General features: G+C 43.1%; 1 protein-coding gene across 1 annotated transcript in view; it reads right to left on the reverse strand.

Moving 5' to 3' along the window:
* Positions 1–16896, reverse strand: part of VPS13D (vacuolar protein sorting 13 homolog D) — a 221701-nt gene that overhangs the window by 137509 nt on the left and 67296 nt on the right. Inside the window, exons 30-37 of the mRNA XM_081085636.1 lie at positions 15345–15557; positions 9529–9794; positions 8269–8402; positions 5387–5542; positions 4114–4324; positions 3531–3605; positions 2993–3199; positions 1738–1827 (exon numbers count right to left, since the gene is read on the reverse strand). Of these exons, the coding sequence (XP_080941762.1) occupies positions 1738–1827; positions 2993–3199; positions 3531–3605; positions 4114–4324; positions 5387–5542; positions 8269–8402; positions 9529–9794; positions 15345–15557 (1352 nt within the window). The remainder of the gene's footprint in view (positions 1–1737; positions 1828–2992; positions 3200–3530; positions 3606–4113; positions 4325–5386; positions 5543–8268; positions 8403–9528; positions 9795–15344; positions 15558–16896) is intronic.

Consider the following 16896-nt stretch of genomic DNA (forward strand, 5'->3'; position numbering starts at 1 on the left):
TGGTGGGTGAGAAAAATGGTATCCCACTGTGATACTTCTAAAGGCCAGTTAATTTTTAACAGTTCTTTTTTTTTTTTAAAATATATTTTATTGATTTTTTATAGAGAGGAAGGGAGAGAGATAGAGAGTTAGAAACATCGATGAGAGAGAAACATCGATCAGCCGCCTCCTGCACACCCCCTACTGGGGATGTGCCCGCAACCCAGGTACATGCCCTTGACCGGAATCGAACCTGGGACCCTTCAGTCCGCAGGCCGACGCTCTATCCACTGAGCCAAACCGGTTTCGGCAACAGTTCTAAATATACTCAATCAGCCACAGGTGAGCTGATTTACTAATATAAATCCCACCGTCAGCACACTTAGTGACCTGCCTGTGTTCATACAACTTTAAAAGTAAGCCATATTTACTCTGAGAAAACAAATGATTCCCAGAAAAATAGCTACCATATGCCCTGTAAGAGTTTCTCTCAAATAGCAAGACTTGGGCCATTGTTCTCCAGTTAAAACATTTTGAACAATTAGGAAATGATTGTTACTCTGAGTGAATTTGAAACGGAAAGGAAAACGTTAACTAACAGAGAATTAAATGAGTCGGGCTCTAGAATAGGGGTCGCCAACTGGTGGTCCATGGGCCACTGGTGGTCGGTGAGGTCTGAAAGGTTGGCGACCGCTGGTTTAAGGAAACCTTTGGAGCAGCGGTCGCCAACTGGTGTTCCGTGGACCACTAATGGTCCGTGAGGTCCAAAAGGTTGGCGACCGCTGCTCTAGAACACAGCAGCAGCACAACACACGGAGGCTCAATTTTCCATGGAGAGCAAAAGGAGCAACCCCTCACCGAAGCTCAGCCTGCACGGCACGGCTCTGTTTACTTGGTCCACCGCTACTAAAAACTCTCTGAAGGTAAAGAATTTCCCAGCCCAACCCGCTCGGCCCTGGTGCAGGACAATTCCTGAATGTCGATCCGTCTAGGCCAGCGGTTCTCAACCTGTGGGTCGCGACCCCGCTTTGGGGGTCAAACGACCCTTTCACAGGGGTCGCCTAAGACCATCGGAAAACACATATATAATTTTACACATTGTTTTTGTGATTAATCACTATGCTTTAATTATGTTCAATTTGTAACAATGAAATTGGGGGTCACCACAACATGAGGAACTGCACTAAAGGGTCCCGGCATTAGGAAGGTTGAGAACCACTGGTCTAGGCCCTTAGCTTGGTCCCTCTGTGGAAGGAAAGACCCTGGAAATGCGTTGCAGGATATGCGGGCTTTCTGACTCCAGAAGGAGCGACTGCTCTGATGAACTGTGCTTTACTGTAGGGAGTAGCTATGGCAGATTAGACACGATCACTGACTCAGTTCTCTTCTAATAAAACAAACAAGTCCAGCAGGGAGTGAGGAGGCTTGAAATTTAAAATGATTATGGCCATAAATCTCCTTGGAAATTTAGCTACTATCCGGGCCAGCCAAATGATCCTTCACTATTGAGCAATTTCATGTTCTAGAATACGTCAAACTTCAGAGTCAAAAAGACTTAACTAATCAAAACACCTTTTTAAATAATTCAGTTGAATTAGAAAAAGGAAAAACCTCTATCTTTTGTGCTTATGTAGTCACTTGTTTTTTTATCTTTCAGTGCCCTGGCCCACCCCCGTTCCCCTCATGTAAAATTTATGTAGAAATAGGTCCAGGCAAATATTACTGTGAAGTCCCACAATCACCTCTGCTTACACTGACCTGACAGAGCCCGGTTGTAATAATCTCCAGAAAGGGTGAAGTGGGCGTGGCCTTCGGGGCTGGTTCTTATGCGCTGAAGAAAATTCAGACCTGCAACAAAAGCAACGCTCACTGCAGAGCCACGGCGGAACAACCAAAACTTTCTTTTGCAGACAAAGCCCTTTAGAGAGATGTTAGTTACAGCTAAGACTGATGATCTCACAAGAAAGCACATAAAAATCTGATACTTTGTTCATCGCAGAGTTCTTTGCATGGTTTCTGATTTTTAAAATACTGCATTAAAATACTATTTCTCTTCATTACTGAGTTTTGGGCACCCTTTAAAGGTTGTGACTGAAGTCAATGCCTCCTTTGTCTCCCTCCAGTACCAGACCCAGGCCCAGCACCCAGGTGTATTTGAAGCCTGTAGGGACATAAAAACATTTCTAACTGAGTATCTTACAAGAAGGTACAGTGATAGGAGCAGTCATGTCCTGATAAATATTAGCTCAAATTTTTAAGATTACCATAGAAAAATAAGGAATAATGGTGCTCTGCAGAAAAGATACTCATGGAAACAGTCCAAGTCCCAGTTGCTAGTTTTAATCACGTGGCCCTTGTAAGTGCCCAGAAGCACAGGAAAAGGAAAACCTCTACAACGGGCAAAAGGTCAAGTTAAATCCCCGGAACCAATTTTCTTTGAAGGGACTAGAGGCTAGCAAGATCAAAACAATGGAAAATTAAAAGTAAACACAGCAGGGAGAGGTTCCTTTACTCTCTGCAGCCGCCGCATGGAACACAGTTTACAATGGCGGGACTTAGGCTAACGCACTTCTACCTTAGTCCCTGTACAAACTTCGCCTCTTCCCTGCCCTATGAAGGGGACTCTACTAGGACTGTGTTTTTTATTTTCAAAAGATATTTAGAGCAGGAGCATTCTAAATGCCTTTAATAACACTACAATCACTACAGTATTCAGATACATTAAAAAAATAAGGTGGAGAGATCAGGAATTATTTAGTTAGAGCTGTTAATATAACAGAAATTTTGTCAATGACAATTTTGATTATTCCACAGCTATAGGCTGAAGGCCACATATGGCAAATAAATACACATTTCTTTAAAATACAAATGATGAAGAACATATGTAAAACCATTATCTAAATATCCATCCATACTACTAAGTAGAGGGCATGAATAACACAAAAAGGCCCCAAATAATTCAGCAATCACGGGAAATCTTCAAGATGAGTCTGGAAACCAGGAGAACACTCACGGGAAAAGGTGAGCTCGGCAAGCGGAACGTCACGGTCCATGCAGTCATCGATGAAGCAGATGCACACACTCTCAGCCTTAATTTCCACGCCCGAGATCAACTGAGCTGGTGCGGCCCCCTGGCTCTCTTGGCTATTAGAGGCCAGGGAAAGAGACTTCAAAGGTTCAGCATTCTTAAACAACCAACTTGCTGCCTTTTTTAACTGGCCTGCAAAGAAATTAAAAGGGGATCAGTTCAACCAGTTCCCACAGCGACTCAAGCAACTCACAGAGGAAGTAGAGAAATTGTATGGGGACTTACTGGACAACCCAAGAGAACCTTGATCCAACTGTATTCTTAGACATAAAAAAGAAAAAATTGCATAATAATAGGAATTCTGCTTTTAAGCATATAACAAGGCCCTCTTTGTTGCATGTCTTCCACTCATTTTATTACACCTTTTATGTATTAAAGCCATCTTTCCTCTACTATGACATCCGTTGAAGGAGAGGAAAGAAGAGAGAAAGAGAAAGCGGAGTTATGGAGACACATTAATTACCTTGGCACACCAAAAGAGCCTTGCGACAATCGTCCATGCTGAATCCCAGCTCCTGCAGTCGAGCCAGCTGTAACTCTAGAAAAAGGGGTACAGGATTTTTATTAATATCTTTGTTAATTAATCCATAGACTAATTTAAGGAAAAAGAAAAAATACAGAAAGTGGTGACTAAAACATTTCATTTCTCTAGGCAAAAATGGGCTCCTAATTAAAGACTTTTGTCATATGTACCCTGAAAATTATAGGAGCCTTTTTCTGTATATTGATTGTGTCTTTAAAAGTTTAAAACTGAAACTTAGTATTATCTACATAACTTTGAAAGAAAACTCAAAGCTTAAAACCAAACCTTAGCATTTGCCATATAACTCCAGAGAATACTGCAAAAGGAAACACAGATAGGCTAGAACAGTTGGTTTGGGGTGTTAAAATTTTTAAAAAATAGAGAAGCATATTTAGGCTCCCAATTATACTTAATGACATACAATTATACTCTGAACAATTCAGGTGTGTTAAAGGAAAATCTTAAAAGTAAACAGAAGGAAAGTTATTAGAAAGACTAAGTGGGTTTAAAGTTGAACACCTACCCAAGACAGGATCTAAGGTATGTCTTGTCCCTTCTCTGATTTCCTCTCCAACTCGAGTCACACCAGAAAGGCCACTGCTAACGGAACTGGCCTCCGAGGCCACCGTGTCGGGCACTGCAGTATTAGCTTGCTCAGGGATGGATTTTGCAATAGCAAGAAACAGCTGAACATCATTATAGGAGAGTCTGATATCCAGGGCTTGTAACTGAATCTGTCAAAATGAAAACGGTGGCAGGTTTTAAAGTTTGGTTTTGCATCTACACCTCTTACAGATACAATTTCCTAATTCAAGTTTCAGAGGTCCAAAAGACACTACATTTCTCATTTTGAAAACTGGAAAGCTCACTATATTAAGCACTAGTAGCCATGAGGGAAGGCGTAGGATGACTTTCATAAAAGAACATTAATCATTAAAGCAGAGGATCAAAGATTGGCTGTAGGGGAGATAAGATCACCTATTAGCAACATTTTGTTAGTCCATTTTGCTTTGATCTATTTTTTTAAAATCTCTGAAACAAAATGACCAACTAAAGTATCTTTTCTTTATTTAAACAGAACCTAAAATGATTCAAGTTCCACATGAATATTTCCTAAACCTCTGGTCTTCCTCAGAGATTAGCAATACAGTCAACACTAGTAAAAGCCATACAGACACCAACCCACTTTAAAAATCGGATGACTGTTCAAATGTCTGTGTATGATGCTTTATTTACTTATTTTTAATTTTTTTAAAGACTGAACATCAGAATTGCTTTTCTCTTTCAGGCTCCTATTCCCCCTCTACCAAAGAAATAAAACATCAAATTCTTAGGCCTTCCTTGCCAGGCCTCGCCCTCCCTGCTTCACGATACATCCTCCTCCTCCTCAGTTCCCTACATGCCTCCTTGTTCTAGCGAGACTTGTCTGTCTCACGTTTGCTGAGCCATGTGCACCCCTGACCTCAGGGCTTCCTAACATGGAATGTTCTCCCTCTCTGCCTATATACCCTCCCCTCCTCTCAGACTCACCTGACCTGGAGTTCCACTCACAACCAACAGTCCTACCTGTGTGGAGTTGTGCTTTCCATAAACCTTTACAGAACTTCAAGGTTACACTAGACAATTAAAAGGTCTTACATCCTCCACAAGACAGCAAGATCATAGGACAGAGATGATGTTATTTGTATTTTGTTGCTGAAGGACCTAAAATGTTGTTGGGCCCAGCAGAGGCATATAGTCCCAGCTCAGGCAAGTGTGTGAGAGTGCAGCAACATGTCACAGGTGTTCATCATTACCTCCAGGATCGGTGGGAAATCGGTGCTGTTGAACGCATCCATCAGACCTGAGCTGTTCTGATAAGAAGAATTCCCCACCAGCTCCACCTGAATCTGTACTGGATCAACAATTGAAAGAGCCGTATCATGTTCATTCCCCAGTCGGCACGAAAACACCTAGAGAATGAAATGTAATATGCTAAGAATTAATGTCTGATTTAGAAAGAGCCTGACCATCAGCTGAAAAAGAGACGAGCTCAGAAGCAACACCCATGACAACTGCTGAAATACCGTGAGGAGTGAGGCTGGTACTTCCCGACTGCCCACAGCATGTTCAGCGGTTCATGTGAAAGGCAGTTTAGCAACACATAACAAAAGACTTAAAACTCTCACACCCTTTAAGCCAACCACCCTACTTTTTTCTAGGAACTAGCCTAAGGAAATAATGCAAAATATAGAAAAATTCACTGAACCATTATTTAATAGCTAATAAAAACAATTAAGAGCAATCAAGGTTAAAAAATAATAATAATAAATTTAAAAAGAGCAATCAAGGTTTAATCACTCAATATGCATAGCTACTCAATGGAATATTTTGCAGCCACTTAAAGTGACAGTTAAAAAGAGCATATGGAATACAGGAAGATAGTCACAACATAGGTTATGTGAAAATGCAGCCCAATAAATAATGATTACACCATGACTTTAAGGAAAGAAACACAATGAAATATCAACAGAGATTATTTGTGGAGGGATAGGTGTTTTTCCCTCCCCTGCCCCAATTTTATATACTATAGTTGTTCCGTTCATAGTTAAAAATAACTACATTGATTACCGAAGCTGGGTAACAGCTACATAGTGGTCCATTATATTATTGTTTCCTTTGTACATGTTTGAAATGTTCTATTAAAAAGCTTTAAAATATATTTTGCCGAAGCCGGTTTGGCTCAGTGGATAGAGCGTCGGCCTGCGGACTCAAAGGTCCCAGGTTCGATTCCGGTCAAGGGCATGTACCTGGGTTGCGGGCACATCCCCAGTGGGAGATGTGCAGGAGGCAGCTGATCGATGTTTCTCTCTCATCGATGTTTCTAACTATCTCTCTCCCTTCCTCTCTGTAAAAAATCAATAAAATATATTAAAAAATAAATAAATAAATAAATAAAATAAAATGTATTTTATTTCTGGGGAGAAAGAAGAGAAGGGAGGGAGGACTCCTATTCTAAGATCAAATTATTCTGCACACTCAGGAAAAGTACAGAAGAGGAAAGCATTCATGTTGGTTTCCCTTGCTCCTTCCCCTGAGCTTTTCTGACATTTCTTAGTGCTACTAAAAAACAGGTCTGACACCGGGGTCCTTTGCTATATGTAAAATTAACACACTCTGCTTTCTTTCTAAGTGCGACACTGTACCAAGCAGGCTCACAGCTCATATTCCACCATGCTGCCTGGAGAACAAGACGGCAGCAGTTTCCAGGAAGCTCCAATACTGTTCCGTGCAGCTGTTCTAAGGCTCTGGAGCAGGAGAGCTGCGTTTTCCCTTTTTCTCCAGGGGCTTCTGCTACACAAAACCCAATTGTACCTAACAGCTCATTAATCAATCACCGAGAGTTTCCGTTCAAAGCTGGCATTGTGGTGGCTTAGAAAGCAGATGAATTGCAATTTCATGATCAACTCACATCACACAAGCATGTAAATCCTTCCTCTCAAACTGAGGTTTCTTTACAGGAGAGAAAACAAGTGGTCAAGAAGTGAAATCTCTACAGGTTTTAATCAGCTATATCTGACCAGAGGGGGGGAAGCACCATATGCGGTTGACAGTGAAAGTAAGTTTTGCCGGGACCGGTTTGGCTCAGTGGATAGAGCGTCGGCCTGAGGACTGAAAGGTCCCGGGTTCGATTCCGGTCAAGGGCATGTACCTTGGTTTCGGGCACATCCCCAGTAGGGTGTGTCCAGGAGGCAGCTGATCGATGTTTCTCTCATCAATGTTTCTAACTCTATCTCTCTCCTTTCCTCTCTGTAAAATATCAATAAAATATATTTAAAAAAAAAAAAAAAAAAAAGTAAGTTTTGCTCATCAACTTCTGAACGATATCACTGGAAAGAATAGGGCATGGAAAGTTCAGTCGTGAAAGGAAAGGAGATGATGAGTAACTCTGACCCAACATTGTAGCACTTATAACATGAGGAATGTTAGCCGAGATCAGGGAATGAAGAACTTTTAATAGAGATAATAATCTGCCTCATTTCCCTCTCTCTCCACGAGCCCTGGCTTACAAAGAGGAAAGCATTTTTATTTAATATTGTACAATATAATTTCCAGGCTACAGAGGCCACTTCAATGCATATCTCGTTCAGGAGATTAAACCAGGGCCTGGGCAGCACTATTCACTCCTTTAGGTAATGCATGACTCTCCAGAGCTGCCCTTTTATAGATCAGATATTCCTAAAAGGATAATACACGAATCTCTTCACACCTTTTATAACTACGTTTCCATGACCCCAAAGCCCTCGTCTTCATAGAGACAAGCAGTCACTGTGGGGAAGGGATGCAGGGGAAATGAGGGCCACTTCCCCACCTTCACGAAGGTGCCAAGGACTAGGCCTGCAGAACCAGAGGACACAGCAGGGAGCCCGGCCGGGTACTGGGGAGCCTGACGTTCTGAGGAAGGAGGGGGTAAGAAGGAGGTAAAGTCCCTCCTCTCATACACGGCCTGACACTGGAGGACTCAATTCACACATCAGAGTAAGCTGGTAGCTTTGAGGAGAAAACAAAATGAGGGGAGGGATCCTCCAGTTCTGCTAATTATTTCTCCTAATGAAAGCTTAGGAGGTCAAAGTCTCTTCCAGCTGCTCTTCTCTTGAGCCAAACATGTAGTCTTTCGATCAACTCATAAGCTTCTTACCTCGATACCAAACAAACTTCCTGAAAAGGGGCGATCCACAAATCGGGGCTTGTAGGTAAGCACTGTGGTGCCTTTGAGAATAATGGCGTTGGTGTCGAAGCAGGACACATCTTCCACGACCACAAACTCTGTACCTGCAAGGAGAGCACCGTTAACCACGCCCAAGTGGGAGGCTGGGAAGCACCAGGCTGCCGGGAACTAGGCAGCACGTGGCCACTGGGAGGCACGTGACCGTCAGACCTGTGCTCCAGGGTGTCCACCTTCTTTCCTTCACGGTCACCGTGGACAATTCTGTGCATCTGGCCAGGCACAGCTGAGCTAGCAGAGCCTGCCCAGGCGGAAGAAACTGCAGTGCAGTTTCTCTCTTTAGAACGTGTTTTTAATCTAGGTCTCCTGGGAGGACTAACATATTCAGAAGCTCAGGGAATCATCCCTCCTCCAACCGATGACCTGCTTTAAAATCCCAGGAAGTAGATTCAGGTAGGAACGCTGGGCAGGCAGCACTGGACACTATATCATCTATGGAGCCCTTCAAGTTGTTTTCAAAGAACGAAGAACAATCCAGTGTAGAGATTTTTGAAATCAGTACCTGCAGTTTCCTACTCATGTGTACATGGCAAATTTACTTTGCTTTATATACTGTGTGTCTTCATCAAAAACCATGGATAGAGTGATCTTTCAAAACTAAATCCACTTAAAATGCTAGCTGCTTCCAACCCATTGAATAGTTCATAGGGAATATCACAAACAATAAATACACAAACACATACAGATGTACTAGAGTTCATGAACTAGAGTTCAATGGTTAATAAAAACCATAATAAATCTATTCGTAAAAAAATATATAGTCTTTTTGTAAAGAGAAAACAATCCCTACTTATTATAAAATGAAATTTTCACATACCAAACTTGCCCAAACTCAGTAAGGCACATCTGTTGGGGCCCTAAAGATCAAATAGAAAATTGAAGCAGACTTTTAACACTGGGGGGGAAAGACCACTGCCCAGGTAGTACTCAAGCTGGGATGTGCATTAGGTGAGCAGAGGAAAGAGACAAGAGACCCGGAAGCCTTCACTTCAGGCCAGGTAGTTCACACCCACACACAGAGGTCAGGAAGGTTGATGCTTACTGTTGGTCTATGAAAGACTCCAATGTATAAGTGCTCATGTCAAAAAATGAAAGGCAATAGAAAGTCACCCTGCAGCACACTGAACCTACCATTTAAACTCAGAGCAGTGGCTCACACCTATGAATACTCACCTGTTACATTGACCTTGACCTCCAAGTGCTTTTCAGTGGACACAGGAAGGGAAGACCGCCTGGTAACTACTCCACTCTTCACAGTTTTGGGAACTACAGCAGATTCACTGCTAGAATTCCGGTGGCGAGAAGGGGTAACATTAGCTTGTTTCTTAATGTCACTGGGAGTGTGGAGAAAATCATGGACTAACAGCAGCCAGTCAAATATGAGAAACACTCGGAGATTGTTGAGAACGACCGTAAAACAGGAGGAATCCTTCGTAGATCTGCATGAAAGAAGACCAAAAAAAAGACATCAGAAAGGAGAAACATGACATTTCATTAGCCAACAAATGTATTACCCAGTTTTGGCAGATGGTATTCCAGCATTTTCTACACTGACAGCTATATCAATAAACTCTGAAAATTGGTATAATAAAACATTAAATGTATGTTTTCAGAAGTTAATCATATTTTTAATAAAAAGTAATCTATATAGCCGAAACCGGTTTGGCTCAGTGGATAGAGCGTCGGCCTGCGGACTGAAAGGTCCTAGGTTCAATTCCAGTCAAGGGCATGTACCTGGGTTGCGGGCACATCCCCAGTAGGAGATGTGTAGGAGGTGGCTGATCGATGTTTCTCTCTCATTGATGTTTCTAACTCTCTATCTCTCTCCCTTCCTCTCTGTAAAAAATCAATAAAATATATTTAAAAAAAAAAGTAATCTATAAAGGCTAAGCAACCGTCTGACCGGTAGCTATGATGCGCAATGACCACCAGGGGACAGATGCTCTGACTGGTAGCTATGATGCACACTGACCACCAACCACCAGGGGGGCAGACACTCAACGCAGGAGCTGCCGAGCTGCAGTGACTTGGCAGCGGCAGTTCTCGGGTGACACACCCCAGAACCAAAGAGGAGGGAGCCTGATTCCGGGTGCATCACCCAAGAACTGCCCTCTCACAATCCAGGACCCCTTGGGGGGGGGGGGGGGTGCCGGGAGCCAGTCCATCCTCGCTGTTTCAAAGGACCTGGCATATATGGCATACTGTTCTTAATATATTTGCTCACCTTCTTGGCACTGTGTTTTAACCAAGGTCTCCTCTCTTAGAAAGGTTGTTTCCCCAGGTAGGGATTTTCCCCTGAAGTTAGGGAGGGAATAAAACCCCTCAACTAAGTGCCAGGCGGGTAATTAATCACTTTAACTATGAACAATCATGCTTAAGCTACATAATCTTTACTCCCTGGAATGGAGATAAGAAACGCCCTAACCTTTGGAATAGAGATTGATAGGATTGAATCAACTGGTATAAATACAGATGTAAGAACACAGAACTAAGAAGACAGAACCAGGAGGCACAGAACCTACACAGAATGTTCTCTAGAGACAGAAGAACTTCGCTGGAGAGAACATGGCAAAAGATCCTGAACAGAAACTGGCCTCAGAACCTAGAGACAGAACCTAGCGAGAGAACATGGCAAAAGATCCTGGACTGAACCTGACTACAGAAATTGGCAAGAGAACCTGACTAGAACCTGGTGACTGAACCTGGCTGGAGAACCTGGACAGAACCTGGCTGGAGAACCTAGCGAGGGAACATGGCCACAGAACCTGGCTGGGGAACCTGGAGAACCTAGCAAGAGAACATGGACACAGAACCTGGCTGGAGATCCTAACCACAACTTCGCTGGAGATCCTAAGCAGAACCTCTCTGGAGATCCAGACCAGAACTTGGCTGGAGATCCTGGCTGGAGATCCTGGCTAGGCTGCTGATAAACTGAACACTGTCTCCATGTCCTTCCTTCTTCGCCGACTCCGTCTACGCCTTTGGGAACCCCTGGACCTGCTGGGGTTGGACCCCTGCAGGGGGGGTATGTCAGAGAGCCGGTTTCAGCCTGATTCCTGCAGGCCAAGCCAAGGGACTCCACCTACCAGAGGGATCCCGCTCATTCTGCAGATGCCCTTTGAGTCACTGGGCCACCCCAAGTGCAGCTGGCCATGGAGGGACTGTGGGAGGTTGGCTCCAGGGCGTGTCCAGCCCATCTCACCCAGTCCCGCCCAGCCGGCCACCTTCTAATTAATATACTTTCAATGTGCATGAATCCGTGCACGGGGCACTAGTATGCTATAAAAAACAGTACAGTGTAGTCCAATGGTTCTCAACAAGGGTGACTGTCCTCCAAAAGACATCTGGCAATGTCTGCAGGTATTTGTGGTTGACACAACTGCGGGAGGGGGTATTACTATTGGCATCTTGTGGTTAAGGCCTGGGATGGTGCTAAACATTTCACAATGCACAGAACAGCAGCCACAATAAGAAATTATCTGACCTAAAAATGTCAACAGTGCTGAGGCTACAGTAAAAAGGGCACAGGCTTAAATCCTGTCATTTAACAAGATGTGTTATCTTGGGTGAGCAGCCTACCTTCTCTGAGGCACAGAACAGGTTATTTGATAAATGTCAGTTCCCTTCCCTAAGGCTGTTTCAAGGAGATCAAGGAGGATCTCTTTCCTTGATGTCTAGAATCGCTTCTCTATAGACACACATTTACACACCAGCGCCAGGTGGTTTCTCTGCTGGAACTGACCTGAGAACCCAGATCTTTTAGCCTGAGCAGGAGGACAAATAAGATAGCGTTTATTGTGGGGATGACCCCAAGCACCCTAGAAGTGGAATGGGGGTGTGAGGGGAGAGAGAGAGATACTCATTCTGTAGTCCCTTTACCCCAAATTCTACATTTGAGGTGAAAAGTCAAGGAGGACTCTCAGACCTGGCCTGGCCCATCGGGGCAGCAGGCAGACGGGTAGCACAGAAGGACAGTGGGCTGGGGACATCTCTACAGCGTTTTCTGGGTTGAACTTTGTTCTGGGCCTCTAGCTAATGCATGTACCTGGTTCTCTGCCCTAACAGGGCTCTTATTCTGGAAGAAGTGATTCGGAGATATCTGGAAGACTGGCTTCCCTATGCTCATATTTCTCCTAAACCTGGCTCACTGCCTCTAGAAAAGAGGCACAATGATGTATGTCTCCTTCATACAGACACAGCATTTTTCACAGAAACACTTTACCCTTTTGTAATGGAGAAAAAATGTTGCCCTCAGTGAAAATTTTCCACCCCATTTTGAACACAGATCGTCAGAGCTATGCACTAACTGGAAAGTCAAAGTGTGTCTGATCCCTTTTCTGGAAAATATTTCAAGCCTTTAAACACTGTGAAGTGATTTATATTTGACACACAAAATCCCAACAAAAGAGCAATTCTTCTTGAGACACAGAAAGCGTTCAAAAGTTCCAATCAAGAGAACATGTTAACCCTCTCGCTAACAATGGCACCTCTGTTAGCAAGAGCCAAGGTAAGACTTCATTATTTGGCTCCAAGAAATTATATACCTTGAGTATATAAATAGAACAATATTTCAAGGCTGCTTATATATCAAAAACATGATAGGCTGAAAAGCCAGCTGATAGTTTAAGAAGCCAGATCGTTATTAGATCAATACTATTAAAGCAAACCTAAAAAGAAACTGTTGCTGCAGATGAACCAAATATATGCAAGCTTCCTGCTCAAATAAACATTGTCTTCAAACAAAGGAGCTGCAAAGCACGGCCACCTGTCATCTGACCACAATCAGCCCAATCGCCCGCAGACCATCAGGAAAGAAATGGACTTTGAATCAGGGGCTCAGGTTTGAGTTCTGACTACTTCACTCACTAGCTGTGTGACCTGAGAAGAGTTACTAACCCCCTCCACGCTTCTAGCTCTGCATCTATCTGTCCAATGGGGAAGAAAGTCACCCACCTTGCAGACTTGTGGGAACTAAAGGTGGGTAGCGTGCCTGGCTCATGTTAGGCTCAATAAGAGCCAGCTAGCATTCCTAGTACTGAGCTTTTAAAAAGTTCATACAAAAGCTGAAATGTCTACTTTGCTAGTTTCCTAAGGCTTATGGAGAGACCACAACCTCTCTCTAAAAAACAGTGCAGTCCTGAGGAATTCATTGAACAGCATACGGAAGTGTCATGCATATTTAAGCATAGAAATACAAGGATAATCTTGATGACTTTTTTTCTTTTTATGCCTAACCAAGAAATTTTCACTTACTTCTTCTCTCTTAACCCAGCCTTTTCGTTACTGGTCTATATTTACAACGTATCTGATGATATTGTGCGCGAACAGAATGACACTGACATTGCTGCGACAGGTCTCCTTTTGGATTTGCACGAAGAGATTTCTTTACGTCAGATTTAATTTTTCAGTTTTCAGGCCAATGCTCACTTAGTCATCAAATCTTTCTGTAGTGTATCATAAAATAACACAAGCTACCTCAGGAATAATAATGGCTTCCACCATCTGTGCCAAACAGTATGCCAGGCAGGTACAGTTTTGCTTTTCTGTCTGATACTGTAGAAGAGGAAAATGCAGCTCAAAAAGGTTAACATAGCTTGCTCTAGGGACACATAGTTAGAAAGTGTAAATGGAGTTTTTGACCCCAGATCTGTATGATTCCAGAACATTCACACTTTCCACAGACACAATTGCCTCCCATAATACCAAAAAGAAAACATAATCTAGGTTGAAAGCTAAAGCTTTTTAATGACAAAGTGAGTCAGCAAGACTTGCAGAGGTAATCAGTAATGCAAGACAAAACCACCTTCCCCTATCATCAACAAACAAGTGCTGGCGAGGATGTGGAGAAAAAGGAACCCTCGTGCACTGCTGGTGGGAATGCAGACTGGTGCAGCCACTGTGGAAGACAGTATGGCGTTTCCTCAAAAAACTAAAAATGGAACTCCCATTTGACCCAGTGATCCCACTTCTAGGGATATATGAAAAGAAATCAGAAACACCAATCAGAAAGGATATATGCACCCCCATGTTCATAGCAGCACAATTTACAATAGTTAAGATTTGGAAACAGCCTAAGTGCCCATCAGCAGATGAGGGCATTAAAAAACTGTGGTACATCTACACAATGGAATATTATGCTGCTGTAAAAATGAAAGAACTCTTACCATTCACAACAGCATGGATGGACATGAAGAGCTTTATGCTAAGTGAAATAAGCCAGTCGGAGAAAGATATACAAAACATGATCTCACCCATTTGTGGAATATAATGAACAACATAAACTTATGAACAAAAATAGATCTAGAGACAGAGAAGCATTGAACAGACCATCAAACCTCGGAGGTACGTGTGTGTGGGTGTGGAGGGGGTTGGGGGAGGGGGGGGGTAAGAAATCAACCGAAGTTCTTGAATGCATACATGTAAGCATAACCGATGGACACAGACACTAGGGAGGTGAGGACATATGTTGGGGGGTAGGAGTGGCCGGGGAGCAGTCAATGAGGGGAAAAGGAGACATATGTAATACTTTAAATAAAGAATTTTTAAAAAATACACATACGCACACACAAAAAGAAACACTTTCCCTTCTGTTATCTCTATAGACAAAAGTCTTTCTTTTTCCTTAAACAAACATGGTACCCACCCCCCCTCCCCAAGTTGCTTTGCATATTAAAACAGCCTACAGCAAGCATGTCAAACTCACAGCCACGAGTTTGACATCCTTGGTCGACAGCAGATTGATTCCAAGAATCTGGTGTAACTCTAAACTACTTTTTTTAAACAACAGAGACACCTTTTGGCCAATAAGTGAAGCTGCAAGGTTACAGGAATACTAAGTCAATACACATTACATTGCACACTGAGGGGCCATTACGTATTTATCTTTTCAGTGATTCCTTGGTCCTTTGCTGCTCTACAGCCAACATGGCCATGGCCACAAAAGGAAATATCTCAATGACGAAAGGCAGACCAGGGGCTGGATGTACTACCTGAAATGCAACTCGATCTGAATGGATCCTTGGGCTGTGCTGCTGTTCTTGGAGGGCTGAAAGATACAGCTGAAGACGTTGGTCGTGCCAGGACTGGCCTTCTGCCCAGCATAGCGGGTGTCAAAAGCCATCATGGAATGGGAAACCAAGTTAACGGATTTGGTTTGGTTGGAAAAGCTCTCAAAGAGCAGTTTACATTTCTTAAAGTCAAATCTAAAAGGAAGAAATCAGACAAGATGTTAAACTCTTCCCTTTTACAAAATTATGTAAGTTCAAGATAAAAACACAAAATAATAAGTATGCTTAAGTTCTATGAAGGAGGATAACATTTATTCTGAGATCTTTCATTGATTTTAACAGATTCCTCAAAATGGACTTAGTATCACTAGGCTCTGCATCTTACTTTCTATTTCCAAAGAGATGATCTTGTCCATAGGAATCTCATGAGGAACAGCAATACCACACATGTATTATATTCTTGGTTCATTTTCATCTCATTTCTCATCTCAAGCCTAAGAAGACTGAATACAGGGTGGGGCAAAAGTAGGTTTACAGGTTTTCGGATGGAAAATAATACAATAATTAATAAATAATAACACAAGAATAAACTCTATTTCCAGTACTCACAACTGTAAACCTGTTTTGCCCCACGCTGTATATGCGATAATCCACAAGGGATGTCGAGGATCCCTTTAGGCCTTCACTTGTCAACTTCCAGCCTGCCTAGAGGAGTCTCTCTCCAGAGTTTGCTTAATTTTTACCTCAGACACTATAGCTTAATGGAAACTACCAGAACAAACAATACCTTTCATTACAGAAAAATAACGCAACTCGCCCACCAACAGGAAATGCATTTGGGACTGGCTTTTTTAAATAACAGAGAAACGGCAATGGACAGCTCACAGTCACGCAGCACCGTCACGACAACCTGTACAGACACTGGAGAAAACGAAGGGCACAGCCCGTCATCAAAAAAATCTGCAACAAAACAACCAGCACGGAACTCCAGCGAGTTACAGACCACGATGGGTTTCCACGGGAAAAACCAAGTAGAATACAGAGTGCTTCCGCGAGGAAATCACTAGGCTCAAGTCCTGTTCTCAGACATCGGAACACTTTCCCGGCCGTCTAACCTTACATTAGTCAACAACTCTACCTGGAAACCAGAGAAAAGTGATGTCTGCACCCCCTTACGTGGCTGTCAGGATACCTACATGAAAGGTGACCGAGTGTGAAACACAACGCATTCTTAAAGGCCCCCACTGCTAAGAACAAATTCCTGGTCTACATGACCACGCAGACGATATAAGTAAGTGAATGGCTGTGTAAACACATGCCCTTTCGAGAGGTTTCCCAAGTTGCCACTGGCTTCTAGGGCTCCCAAATGAAAACATGGGCCAGCACTGCCAAAGCTTCCAATTTTTCAAAAGAAACTGAAATCCCAACTTTTTGTGTGAAAACCCCCAAATTGTAAATGTTGGCCAGTGAGGGAAACGTCAGTGCTGCTCACCCAACAGACCGGGTCTCCCCTGTGCAGACACAGGACGCCTCG

This window comes from Myotis nattereri, assembly GCF_964212035.1.
Source record: "Myotis nattereri genome assembly, chromosome: 3".
Classification (NCBI taxonomy): Eukaryota; Metazoa; Chordata; class Mammalia; order Chiroptera; family Vespertilionidae; genus Myotis; species Myotis nattereri.